Source organism: Plasmodium brasilianum, chromosome 10 (genome assembly GCF_023973825.1).
Source record: "Plasmodium brasilianum strain Bolivian I chromosome 10, whole genome shotgun sequence".
Classification (NCBI taxonomy): domain Eukaryota; phylum Apicomplexa; class Aconoidasida; order Haemosporida; family Plasmodiidae; genus Plasmodium; species Plasmodium brasilianum.
The window spans coordinates 359,519-374,125 of NC_090123.1; the positions used below are offsets into that span (position 1 = coordinate 359,519).

General features: G+C 28.0%; 4 protein-coding genes across 4 annotated transcripts; 2 read left to right on the plus strand and 2 right to left on the minus strand.

The window, feature by feature from the left end:
* Positions 1 to 1,164: 1,164 nt before the first annotated feature.
* Positions 1,165 to 2,064, minus strand: MKS88_003138 (inner membrane complex protein 1g; the record flags this gene model as incomplete). The annotated part of the gene is made up of 1 exon (XM_067216204.1): positions 1,165 to 2,064. The coding sequence occupies one exon, from the start codon at positions 2,062 to 2,064 to the stop codon at positions 1,165 to 1,167; it is 900 nt and encodes a 299-aa protein (XP_067072874.1).
* A 1,785-nt stretch (positions 2,065 to 3,849) lies between these two features.
* On the minus strand, positions 3,850 to 5,087 carry MKS88_003139 (uncharacterized protein; the record flags this gene model as incomplete). The annotated part of the gene is made up of 2 exons (XM_067216205.1): positions 3,850 to 3,993; positions 4,836 to 5,087. The coding sequence occupies 2 exons, from the start codon at positions 5,085 to 5,087 to the stop codon at positions 3,850 to 3,852; spliced, it is 396 nt and encodes a 131-aa protein (XP_067072875.1).
* Positions 5,088 to 6,125: 1,038 nt separating this feature from the next.
* Positions 6,126 to 7,344, plus strand: MKS88_003140 (RNA methyltransferase; the record flags this gene model as incomplete). The annotated part of the gene is made up of 2 exons (XM_067216206.1): positions 6,126 to 7,123; positions 7,254 to 7,344. 2 exons carry the CDS (start codon positions 6,126 to 6,128, stop codon positions 7,342 to 7,344), a joined length of 1,089 nt encoding a protein of 362 aa, XP_067072876.1.
* A 1,231-nt stretch (positions 7,345 to 8,575) lies between these two features.
* MKS88_003141 (WD repeat-containing protein) lies at positions 8,576 to 14,309 on the plus strand (the record flags this gene model as incomplete). Its single annotated transcript, XM_067216207.1, has 2 exons — positions 8,576 to 13,585; positions 13,698 to 14,309. The coding sequence occupies 2 exons, from the start codon at positions 8,576 to 8,578 to the stop codon at positions 14,307 to 14,309; spliced, it is 5,622 nt and encodes a 1,873-aa protein (XP_067072877.1).
* Positions 14,310 to 14,607: the final 298 nt, after the last annotated feature.

Here is a 14,607-nt window from a genome sequence, read left to right on the forward strand (position 1 = left end):
TGAAATATTATATATTAAGATATAATAATTATTCTTTTTTTTTAAAATTCAACTAGTTATAAGATGTTTGTTAATTTTTGGACAACAAAAAATTATATAAAAGTAAATAGTAAACTTAAATAATAGTAGAATATATGTAATAATAAAATTTATACAGTAATAGCATGTATGTAATATAGAACATAAATAAAAATAGAATATAAATAGAGAGAAAATTTGAAAGACAAGATCCCTGAATTTGACGTTTTTTTTAAATGACAAATTAGGAAAAACAGTATTAGAATTATTCAAAGTTTACATAGTTGTCTTAAATAATGTGGTACACATTTTAAAATAATTTAGACTTATGTTACAGAAAAACTGAAGGACATTCAAACATATAAATTAAAAAGGATGAAATTAAATTGACAATTATATTTATTAGGCGCAAGAAATTATTTAAAAAAAAAAAGATAAAATGATAATAAAATGATAAAAAAAAAATAATAAAAAGATTATAAGAGGATAATTAAAAGAAAAGAAATGGAAAGTGCAATAGCGCAAAGAAATAAAAGAAAAGGCGGGTAAGTAAAAAAAAAAAAAAAAAAAAAAAAAAAAAAAAAAGGTATAAATGAATATAGAAGTACATATATTCTTATTAAAAGTAATAAAATTAGAAGTTTTATCAAAACATATGTTGGATTAATAATATTATTCAAGAAATATAAAAAAAAAATTAATATTTCCTACTCAGGAAATATGTACGTATACATAACAAAGCAGATCAGGAATGTCACATTAAAGCAAAGCAAAGCAAAACAAAAGATCTGCTGAAAAAAATAAGAGCTCCAATTTAAAAAATTTCCGTTAATTTGTTATTTGTACAAGTTACATGTAAACATATATGAAAATGTGTAAGTACATACATATATATACACATATATAATTTTTTCTCTTTTTATAGACCCTACTGGGTAGCTCATTTAATATATTTTCAAAAAACGCTTTTTATATCGGTCAGAAGGAAATGAAAAAAAAAAAAAAAAAAAAAAAAAAACGATTTAGAGTGGTGCAATAAAGGAATTCTTAAACTTTCATGCGCTATTGTTATATCATATCCCAAAAAAAAATATATATATATATATACATATGAACGTACTTATACGCGTGTACTTAAGGCACACCTTACGCATAGGTGCAGTAGCAATTGTTCCTCTGCATTAACTGAGGTGTTTTCGAGATTCTTATTTTAGGAAAATTGGTATCCTTTGACTTGTATATATTTATGCTTGAAAACCTTTTTTCTCTTTCTGGGAATCCTTTACATACAGACGACTGAAGTTTAGGAAAATTATCATATGATGGAAGGAATTTACAGCTTACAGTTGTACAGAAATTTTCTTGATTTATAGTGTCCATGGTTGTGGCTTGATCTGGTTCCAAACGAATAGTTGCATCTGAATTTCTGTTTTGCAAATTTAACTCACTTAATAGTTGAATATCTTTTTCATTAATATTTGTGGTTTGTTTTTGTTTAAGATCTGCGTATTTGACTTCTTTACTTTCAACTTCTTTGCTTATATCAATGTTAGGGCAATTAACTTCGGGTATTTCTACAATACTTTCTCTTTTATTTGTCTTTAAAACAGGTATAACTTTTTCGACAATCATATATCTAGGTACTGTAATAATTCTTTCTCTGTTCACATACACTGGTACATCCACGATTTTCTCAATAGTTTTAATTTGTGGAACCTCAACAATTTTTTCCTGATATATAATTCTATCAACATTTTTTATTTTTTCCACGTATACAGTCTTTGGTTTATATACATTTTTGTACTGGATTACGGGTCTTATTTGTTCTACTATCCTTTCAACTGTTTTTATATGAGGGACTTCTACAATTTTTTCTAATAACACCTCTTTAGGAACTTCAACAATCTTATTTTGAACTATTGGCTCTAACACTTTTGGTGGCAATTGTTTATTTACGATTTGTGGGAATTGCTCATTTTCATTTTCTTTAGATTCAAAAACGTTGTCCCCTGAACAACAGGCTAATTTTTGATTTGTCGAGCACATTTTTGCAAACGTTGTTGTTTAAATGTCTTACTTTATTTTTTTTTTTTTATACTACGACGTGTTTACTTATATATGAATAAATATATATACGTATACATACTTAAACATACATATATATATTTGTATATATATATGAGCTGTTTTTCGGGTAACTTTTATGTAGCAGGCTAGAAGTGTAAAACGGTTTCACAATAATAATGGAGTTTTAAATTAGCTTAGAGGTACTAATTTGAATTAAAAATCAATTGAAATTAGTTTTAAAAAAAAAAAAAAAAATTCCACATAAATATTTATGCGTACAATAATAAGTTACATCTATTCCTTAATATCTTGTTCTTTATATATATAGATCTCAAGATGTATAACTATTACAATTTTAAAGAAAAGAAAAGAAAATAAAGGAGTGGTGGTGGAATTGTAATAAAATATAGTTACTGCTTAAATACTAAGCTAACAAAGAATTATTTTTTTACAGTAATTGGCACAAAAAAAAAAAATAAAAATAAAGGAACGGCAAAGAGGAAAAATAAAAATAAAAAATAAAAAAATAGAAAGCAAGGTTGCGAGAAATTTTTATTTTTTTTTTTTACTATAAATATTTAAATAAAAAATAATACTATACACGCACACACGAATGTATATATATTTTTTTTAAGTCCTAGTAATAAAAGAGAAAGAAATAACGAAAAATAGGTTGCTCCTTTTTATTCAAAGCAATATAAATAAAAAAATATATATACACAAACTAGAATGCTTTAAATATAAAACGTCCTTTTGTGAAATTGTAGAATTGTTCAAAAAATATTAATAAAATGAAAATGAAGACTTGTTATATTTTTTGCTTCATGGAAAAAGATATTAACAAATAAGAAAAAAAAAAAAAAAAAAATATTAACAGTTGCCAAATAGCTTTTTTTAAATTGCTGATTTAAGTGTTACATAATAATATATATATATATACAACATGTATATTATGTATATTATGTATATATATATATATATATATATATATATATCTATGTATATTTATTTATTTATTTTTATAATAATATTTAAATGCTTAATGTTTCAAAATGTATAAAAAGGCAAAAAAATAAAAGGAAAAATTAAGAAACTTTCTAAAAAATGTTGTAAACAACACTTTATTTACGCACACATCAAAATCAGCAACCATTCGTTCAACTACTTTTTTTTAAATATAATATTGTTCAGGTAAAAATTGTAAAAAAAAAAAAAACAATTTAACGCACGCAAAAATAGCTATTTTAAAAATTATGTATATTATTTAAAAATAAGGAGTTATAAAAAAAAAAAAAAAAAAAAAAAAGGAAAAAATGGGAAAAACATCGCATGTACAGGTTATAAAATATTTGTAACTTATTTTTTTTCCATATATTACATTTTTCCTATTTTTCCAATATTTTCTGTTATTCCAATTTTTTCTGTTTTTCCAATATTTTCTATTTTTTTTTTTTTTTTTATAATTTCATTTAACTATATGTGCCTTTTAATTTTTACTTGTTTCCATTAAATTTTACACATTCATTCACTTCAGAAAATGTTCAGACGCGCACATATACATATGTATTAACACTTTTCGAAAAACGTAAAAAATTAAAAAAAGAAAGTCAATACCTCATTTCTCATAAAATGGATATATATATATATATATATATATTATACATATTTACATAAATGTATACCTATACTTTTATGTGTATACACTGAATTTGAAATAATGGTACTCTGCATTCCTTTTTATTTTAATTTTTAATCTTTTTTTTTCTAGTTCCTTATTTCTCTAAATAAAAAAAAATCATTTATTAGGGTTGTTGATGGCAGATGTAGCCAACTATCTCTCGTCGTATAATATGCTGTCAGTTTTCTGTCAGTATACCGCATTATTTCGTCCATATCATAGGAACTCGTCTGAAAGCGCAAAAAATTAAAAAAAATAAAAATGAAGTAAAATATAGAAAAAAATGGAAGTAAAATGTTACAAGAACTTTGCAAAAATGTAGCGAAGTTCCTCTATGCCTTAAAAACTATGGTTCTATATAACCCTTGCATAAACATTAATATAAAAACAGATGAAACCTATCCATTTAAATTATTATTCTAATTAATACTGTAATATACAATAATAATATAAGTTGTGTATTATATTTCATAGAGATAAATTTTTTTTAATTTTATTCATCATTTCGTATTTTGCCAATGTGTAAGACAATCACTTATCCGTCAGTACATGCATATAGTTATAAAAAAAAACATAAAAGTAATAAGTATTATAAAAAATGCATTTAGAATATTTATTATATATTAAATAACTGTTTGCATGCGATTTAGAATATAAATTCTTGCTAAGAAATTCCCTGTAATATAATAAAATAAATGATAATTTCAATATATAGTTCACTGTTTTCCTCCTTTAAAAAAGGTAATAATAAAGTCCGTTTAAGCGTATTTCAGTCATATATTAATATATACAACATAATTTTGGTCTATTCAAAATTTTATGCCTCAGAATTTTAGAAATAACTGCTTTTAAATGATAAATATAAAAACTGATGTTTATAATAATTTTTCTAAAGCACAGGAAAATAAATTAGTTAACAGTTATTCAGATTTTAAAATAGTGCTTATGGGGAATTATTCATTTTTATTCATTAAAAGTATATAGTTAATATTTTTCTATATATATATATATATATATATATATATATATTACATTCAATTTGAATGAAAAATTATTGTAAAAAAATACTTACTCTGTACAATTTTGCTGGATTTTTTTTCATCCATGCTACTTTTCTTCTTCTTGTTCTTCTGTGTGAGCTTTTCTTCTTCGGTACAGCATATAAAGAAAAACTCCTTTTATTTTTACAGATATTATTATTACAACTGTTTTGCACAATTGTGGACGTATTTAAAAAGAAACTTGGTAATGTAGTATTTAATTTAAATGTTAACAAGTGTTTTAGGCTGATTACTAAAAGGAGTAGAAGCTTAAGAAGTGACATTTCTTGAAAAACCAAAATGTGTAAAATGGAATTATTCCATTATGTATTTTATTTCTTCATATATCTTACATTTTCTGTTACAGTGAAAAGGTGGGGGAAAATTGAATATTTTTAAATTCTGTGAAAATACAAGAAAAGAAATTTGTAGTAATTTAAAGAAAATTTACTTTCGAAAAATTATGTTACAGAATAATTGATAAAAAATAAAATAAAATAAAATACTAACACAAATCCAACATTTTTAAGTTACGATTTGTTATAATTTTTTTTTTTTTATAATTCCTTTTTTAATTTTATAATATTTTGTTCGCAACATAACATTAGCAATTTGGGCCTATGAGACTCCTTTCTCCACAAATAGCAATTATTTTATATATATAATTTTAATCTTTTTTCCTCATTCGTAATAAATGTAATATAATAGCATAGGAATGTTATTACACCTAAATATTTTGAAGCGCTTGTTATCTATGCTTTTTTTTTTTTTTTTTTATTTTCTATCATAACTCTGTATGGTATACTTTTCTTTCAAAGGCGTAATTCTTATGATGGTACGCAAGACATTTTGTTTGGACGCCATTGTAATGCCGACAAAAATGAATATTTTTTTAAAATATTGTGAATGTTCCTTTTAATAAATTTTAACATATTTTAACATATTTTAACATATTTTAACATATTTTAACATATGTTAACATATTTTAACAGTTTATAACAAATTTTAACAGTTTTTAACAAATTTTAACAGTTTTTAACAAATTTTAACAGTTTTTAACGATTTTAAACTTGTTGTTTTCCTTTTTTATTCCCATTTTTCCCGAATTTGATTCTTTTTAGTGGGCCAGGATTATTAACCGAACAGCAATGTTAAGACCGTTCTTTTTTTTCCTTGCTACAAATTAAAATTCGATAAAGGGATATATGACAAACTCGTGGAGTTGCATATCTTACTGCGTATAATAGTAAAGAACTACAAAAAAATATACAATGGTGTAACTGAGAAATAATACATTCCTGACATCATATGAAATTGTGAACATGTTTCTTTTAACTAATATGATAAGGCGATATGTAACAGATAAATATATTTGTATAGAAACCTGTTTTGCTTTTAAAAGACGCATATGTACACTCTTAAGTAAGGATGCAAATTTAGTTAACTTTAAGGAAAAAAATTCTTTTTCGGTTAACCAAAGTAATAATGCAAATACATTATATAATGACAATTTCACACCTCACTGGATAAACCTGAACAAACAAGAAAAAAACAAATTAGCTAGCGAAGAAAAGGAAAAACACAAAATGTGCAATAATTCTGAATGTGTACTATATAAAGAATATTTGAGTATTTCCAAAAGGTCTAAAATGATGAAATATATCATAAGATTAAGAAAAAAAAGCAATTTTCGAAAAAAAATGAATGCATTTTTTGTAAAAGATTCAGAAACAATTGTACATTTATCGAATAATAACAATTCCCTTATATTTGAAGCAATTCTGTCGAATAGTAAAACATTCTTACATCATTTTAAAAATAAATGCAAAAAATTGTATTATGCAAATGATGACATATTAAAGTATATTTTTCATGATTCACCAAACGTTAAAAAAGAAAAAAACAACGATTCTATAGCTATAATAAAAATACCACCAAATAATCTTAAAAAATTTGAAAATATAAAATTTTTGCTTGCATTTGATAGAATTAGATATGCATATAATTTAGGGAAAATATTAAGCACTGCCTATTCTATGAATGTTGATTTTTTCTTTTATGTTCATAATACAGTAGATCCATTTAACCATAAAGTAATTGAAGTAACAAGAGGATCACATTTTCATATTCCTTATATATTTGGCTCTTATGAAGAATTAGAAAATATTTGTACCCAACATAAGCTCCTACCTATTGTAGCACATACAAGTGGTATTAACCTCACTAATATTTTGAAAGAATCGAAGCACAATGGCGTATGTCTTATACTTGGAAACGAATCGACTGGCCCTCACGCGGACATCTTAAGCTTTGCAAAGCCGTAATATTACATGAATGCAAGAAGTGTGCTCATCTGCGCCTATATTTTTCGCCCATTTTTAGCTCATTTTATCTCACATTTTTCTTGCAACCCCTTTTTCCAATTTAACACTCTCTTATCCCTTTTGCAGGATTAGTTTACCTATGCACGAAATGACCAACTCCTTAAACGTATCCGTAGCTGCAAGTATTTTTATTCATTACCTCAAAAATATGTTGTAACGAGTCTATCGCATATTCAGTTGCTACCAGCACTTAAGGATAAAAGTTAGCAAGATGTACACATAGATGATAGTTGAACATGTTCTGATACCACCAATTTTCTGTAGTTGTGCGTACATTAAAAATATAAAAATGTTTTTCAAAAATAACACCCATCCATCGTTTAAACCCATTTTAAACATCTTCCCTTCTTTTCCTGCCATTTTATGCAAAAAAATATATTACATTATTAGCCAACAAAAAAAAAAAAAAAAAAAAAAAAAAAAAAAAAAAAAAAAAAAAAAAAAAAAAAAAAAAAAAAGCTAAAAAATTCTGTACATATATATATACATCTTTCATTTTTATTATTATTTTTTTTTTTTTTTATGTTTACAACTTATTTTAAATGAACTGAATGTATTTGAAAAATATACATACACAGGGGTGAACAAAACAAAAAATATATAATAGATAAAATGACGTAGAATGATCCAAAATAATCCAACGTAATGTAAAATTAATTAAAAAATGAACAAATCATTGAGCACCCTGATGGACTACAAAAACTTGCTTGTACATTTTCGATAAACATAAGGGCCATACTATACTTTAATACCTGCTGACATAAAAGTATAGTGACGTAATTTTCCCCTCAGTTTGTTAGTCTTTAGAGTAGTCTACCATCAGATTTATGAGCAATTATATAATTATAGCCATCATATCCACCATAAAAAACAGTTGATTCGTTAGCTAAACGGGTATCTATACATGAACATGTTGTATGGGAATCATATATATGTATAAATATATATATATATATATATATATATATATATACATGCAAGTACATATAATTATTCATGTTTGTATTAATCTGGGAGCTGATTAATTTTCAATTTTTCGTAAGATTGTTTATATGAACAAATGTATTAAAAAAAAAGTAGTTATTCATATATTCCTCGGTGAGGGTGTGAATGTACCCTCACTATTGCTGCAGCTAACCTTTTAATGGGTACAGGTAATTTAAAAAAAAAAAAAATAATAAAATAAAATAAAATACGGATAAAAAAATGAGTGAAAAAAATATTACAAAGTATAAAAATGCACAGGGTTATATTCATATGAAGTAATGAGGCAAAATATTGAGTCATAAAACGATAAAAGGATCATAGATAAACATAAAAAAAAAAAAAAAAAAAATTGAAGAATAAAGATAAGGTAAAAAGAACAAAAAAAAAGAGGGAAAAAAGAAATGATTGAGTGTAAAAGAATATGCGTCAATCATGGTATTAAAGCAATATGCGTTCTTGAAAATTATTTAATAGGAATTTCATTTGGAAATGTCATAAAAATAGTAAATGTGATAACTACAAATATACTACTAGAATATGTTGTTTCATCGAGCAGTAATATATATGGCTTGGTTTACAAAAGGATATATGAAAACAAAGGCATATTAGTAGCACATGGAGTACATAAAATTTATTTCTACATTTTAACTGTTGTACATATTAACAAATGCCACCTAAAATTACTATCAAAATATTGTACAAATAAATGGATATTAACAGTTCGATTTCTGCAATGTGATAAGGAAAGCTGTAGGTTCCCACTATACGATAAGAGGAGAAGACTGAATGGAGGAAACAAACCAAACCTGCGTAACAGTAAACAAAGTGCTATCGTTCTTTGCCTCAGTAATGGAAGTGTTCTACTCGTGAACATATACAAAGGTATCAGCCTGTGCAAATATAAATTTAAGGGCATACATTTGCTATATAGTGCCGATATATATATAAAAGCAAACAGAAGTGTCTATAGAATTGACGTGGCTGGTGGTACCCCTTTCAACAAAATACTGTTATGGAGCTTCAAAATAAAAAAAAATAAAATAGTGCAATTATGGGATAAGAATGAGAAGAAAACGCAGAAGCAGAAGACGCACGAGCGTAAGGAGAAGAAAGAAAACGTTTCATTAAAATGTATTCAAGAATTAAGCGGCCATAGGGGAATCATATTTAAGGTAAAGTTTTTTAGAAAAGGCAAGTACATAGGGTCCGTATCTGACGACAGAGAGGGCAGAATTTGGCTTAGGGCGAGGAAAGAAAAAGGACATAAAAAAAGGAAGAAAATAAGAGAAGAACAAAATAGTCAAAAGGAAATATATTCCCTTAAAAGAAAACTCACTCCAAACATTACAAAAAAGAAAAAAAAAAAAAAATTTCTTCTGCCTTACTATCAGAATTACAAAATATTAGGAGGACATGGTGCCAGGATATGGGATCTTGACATGGGTACATTAAACAGAAAAACATTTTTTATAACGTGTAGTGAAGATTCATCTTGTCATGTGTACAGCAAAAAACATTTAAAAGGATACTTAAAATTTTGTAATGATAATGGAAGCACAGTTAGATGTATATGCTTCCATGAAAAGCTGGGCTTGATCATATCCGGCACGGACAATGGTACCGTGCATATAAGATCAATGGCGACATATATTCTAAATGATCTAAAAATGGATCCAAGAGAAATGAGTCAGGCGAATATGCTCGCGGAGCGGTTGAATGGAGAAGTAGGTACAGAAGTAGGTGCAGACGTAGGTGCAGAAGTAGATGCAGACGTAGGTGCAGAAGTAGGTGCAGACGTAGGTGCAGAAGTAGATGCAGACGTAGGTGCAGAAGTAGGTGCAGACGTAGGTGCAGAAGTAGATGCAGACGTAGGTGCAGAAGTAGGTGCAGACGTAGGTGCAGACGTAGGTGCAGAAGTAGGTGCAGACGTAGGTGAAGACGTAGGTGCAGACGTAGGTTTAGAAGTAGGTGAAGACTTAGGTGAAGACGTAGGTGCAGACGTAGGTTTAGAAGTAGGTGAAGACGTAGGTGAAGACGTAGGTGTAGATATAGGTGTTGACGTAGGTGTAGAAGTAGGTGAAGAAGTAGGTGCAGACGTAGGTTTAGAAGTAGGTGAAGACTTAGGTGAAGACGTAGGTGCAGACGTAGGTTTAGAAGTAGGTGAAGACGTAGGTGAAGACGTAGGTGCAGACGTAGGTTTAGAAGTAGGTGAAGACGTAGGTGAAGACGTAGGTGTAGATATAGGTGAAGACGTAGGTGCAGACGTAGGCACCAAAACAGGCGTACGAATCAACTGCGAATGGGGAAATATGATTGCCCATTTGCCTGCACATGAAATCCAGAAAAATGAAAAACGTTTAGGTGACACCATTTGTCCTTTTTTTCAAAATGTGAATAGCAAGTACTACTACAATACAGAGGCTAAAAATGTAAATTCACGAGAAGATCTTTTGAGTTTCCAAATTGACGATTTTAATGAAATTTTGAAAAAAAATAATGATTGGATCAGGTCAATTTATCATATAAATATTTATGACATACTCATTAGTTCCAATTTTGGGTGTCTATATATTTTAAAAGCAAAAAATAAGAAGAAAGTAAGTGTACAATTAATATATGAAGAAAAAAAAAAAAATTATTTACTAACCTGTTTAACATTTTACGGGTTAAATTACATTTGCTTGGGTTTTAGTAACGGTTTTTGTTGTTTTATTTTCTTAAAAAAAAATGAAAAATTGGAAGAGAATGAATCTAAGTTAGCTAAAGGAGAAAGAAGAGAAAAATTAGCTTATTTTAAATGTTTTTCACATCGTATAAGTGAAATGTGTTTGATACCACTACCTTCTGTAAGTCTAGACAAATTATGCTTCCCAAGGAGGTACAAAAATGTAGAGTATGTTTTGTACGCGTCCGTAAAGAAGGATAACTCGGATCGAACCTCGTGTCGTACTGGTAGTAGTAGCTCCAATGGTAGTAGCTCCAATGGTAGTAGCATCAGTGGTAGTAGCATCAGCGGTAGTAGTGGGAACATCCCCTCTGAGGACATGTTTCGTCAAGTTGTGTATAACCACGAAAGAGAATGGGACCCAGGTCATAGCGCAGATCCTAGCAATAGAGACCACCCTAGTTGTAAAGGCGACCAACTTGGTGCTCTTCCAAGTGAGCCTCATTCCCCAGTGCACAATTTTATCCTGTGTAATTTCGACCACACGGGAAGTGTAAAACTATTCAGCGTCGAGGATACGAAGGGAGACATAAGGATAAGCAATGTTGTATATACTTATATAGATGTTAAGAATAAAAAGTCGAAAATCATATCAGTTAATTATGTGATGAGGCAAAAAAAAAAAAAAATTGGTATTTTACTATTTATTGGAGATGAATATGGCTGTATATTTGTCCTCTACATAACTATCCCCATTTTGATAAAATTAAATGAAGTTGTTTACAATTTTCAAAAATCGATAGTAAAAAGTAAAGATAAATTACGAGTACATAGTAATAGAAAAGTATTTGACATAAAAATTATTGATGGATATATATACTCCTGTGGACAAAATGGGCACATAGTCAAATATCAGTTATATAAGGATACCAATCATGTATATACTTTATATAAATTATGTACAATTAAAATGTCGTACTACTCATCTATATATAAATTACTCCCATTGTATGTACATGCAGAGGGTATTATACAGAGAAAAAATTTCATACAACAAGTTAAAAACAATGATGTCAATAAAAAGGAGGACTATCCTAATAACAGGGGTAGATCCATTTTTAGTAAAAATAATACCATTGGTAGTGATGTAAACATAATTACGCAAGATAATAATCATTATTATTCCAATGAAAAAGAAAATTTACACAATATTTATATCTGCTGTTTTAAGGAAAAAAAGTTTGTTCTCTACGATTTAAAAAACAAAACAGAATATTTATCAGTCTATTGTGGTGGTTTTAGGAGACCACTCAGTATTTTCATGAAGCCTGACTCTAATTTTATTAAAACATTTTCACTTTGTTTTTGTAAGGAAAAAAATATATATATGCATTTTAAAAAATTAAATAGCACTACAAATACCATTGTACCGTATGAACAAATATATATGAACTCAGGCTTTCATGTTAAAAATGTTTCCTACGTTTTGTGGATGAACAAAAATTATTTATGCACATGTTCAGAGGACGGTATGATAAAGGTCATCCAGCTAAGCAGAAAAATTACGAATATGTCTAACATTGTACAGGCTTCTAACCATTTTGGAGACGGAAATGCGCAGATTGATAGAGGTCCTCCGATTGTTGCGCCCGGGGTATCCACACCCTCGAATGGAAGGGGTAGTACCCACCAAAGTACTTCCAATAGTATAAAAGGAAAGGAGGGAATACCCCACTCCAAAGTTCTCCCAGCTATGGTTGGGAAGAGAAACTGTCAGACGAAATTGTCACATAGGAAAGAAACAAAAAGTGAGAGAGAAAAGAACAGAAACGGAATTACTGTTCTGAATCATAAAATGGCAGTTATCCAAAATATTTATAATCACAACGAGCCAATTTTTTATATATGTTTTTTGAAAAACCCTTTTTATTATTCTAAAAAATTAAAATTTATAGTCAGTGTAGGGGCAAAGAACTCGGTTCATGTATTTTACATGTTCACTGATATTAAGAACGTTCCAGTTATATACCATTTAGAAAAATTAAAAACTAAGCTCTTCTTAACTAATAATACTAGATTTTTATGTGTTCAAGGGATATATAAAATACTCTCGAATATTACAAATAAATATATTATTGTTGTACACCTATTTATTGGTACCTCTATTGGTTATATAATTCATTATTCAGCAGTATATCAACTTGCAATACATAAAAATATTGTTATTTCGAAAATTTTAAAACCTGCTTACTTAGTTGCTTCTTATAATCTAAGAAGCACGATTCTTTGTATAAATTTAAGCCACATTTATATGAACATTGAGTCATTATATTCTTGTAATGATAAATTGAATGAACAACTGGAGGGTAGCTTCTCCTTCAAAACATCAACAAATGGTTACTTCAAAGCGTTAGATTCAGATGCTTCTTTTGAAAAAATTAAAAATAGATACTATAATGTAGAGGATGAATTAGTGATTAATGAAGGACTTAACCATCTACCGATGAGGTGGACTGGAAGCTTTCCTGATGAGTTTCCCATTCTAGCAAAAGAGAATTTAGGACAGGGAGGAAATGAAACTGAAAAATTGATTACGCTAACTGAGGCAAAGAAAGAAGAACAGACAGAAAGCAAAAGCTCCCCTGGTCCCCTAAGGGAGCTAAGCTATCATTACTTTGTGTATAAGAAAAAAATAAAAGATCAATATGCACAAAATATACTATGTTGCGGTCTAAATAATGGCAAAGTAAACTTTTATCATGTTATGACAAATTTATCCTTGTTGAAAATTGTACAGATTCACCAAAGTGGTATAAATCATATATGTGTTAAAAAAAAAAAAAAAAAATTTGCTACAGATTTTTAGCTGCGGGGATGATCAGTCAATAAATATACTAGTTATGAATATTGTGTGCAATACAAATAATACGAGTCATGACTGTGGTCAGAGCAACATTACACTTATAATGATGCAAAACACAAACTTTTCTAACGCACATTTGTCTTCTATTAGATCCATGGTTCTTTTCTCTAATTTTTTGCTAAGCGTATCGTGGGATCAGTATATTTACGTGTGGGAAATCAAAAGAGAGGAAAATTGGGGAAAAACTAAGGGCGAACATATGGGCAAAAATAAGCGCCTAAATGAACGTGATAATAGAAATAAAAATAGATGCAAATATAGATGTAAAAGTAGTTATAAAAACATCGTAATACAGAAAAGGAAGCAGGTAAAAATAGCCGTGTATGATGTTTCTTGTTTAAACGCTTTTGTAATTAAAAAGAAAGAAAAAATGCAACATTTTACAAAGAGTAACTGTGTGCAGGATACTCAAGTTATTCAAAAAACAAAGAATGACTTTATAGATGGTATTTTTAAAAGAAAAAGATCCCTTTATTTTAACGTGTATTTGTCCGTTGCAGGGACGAATGGAAGTTTAGAGCTCTTCTATTTAAAAAATGTTAAGTAGCAGGCCGTATTGACATTACTGTATGCAGTAATGTAATCTTTTTAACACGTTTCGCACAATGTATAGCTATATTTTTTTTTTTTTTTTTTTTTGTCATTGTTGTAGTACTAGTTCTTGCTGTTCATGAAGTGCTCAATTTTCAAGTGCAATGTTTAGTAACCATTTGAGGGGAACGAAATTTGCTGTCACTGTTTTATCATTTAAACTGTTCGTTGTGAAATATGCACATACATATATATATACTTACATATACTTATGTACACATGTACATATGAACATATGTGATGGGATCCATGGG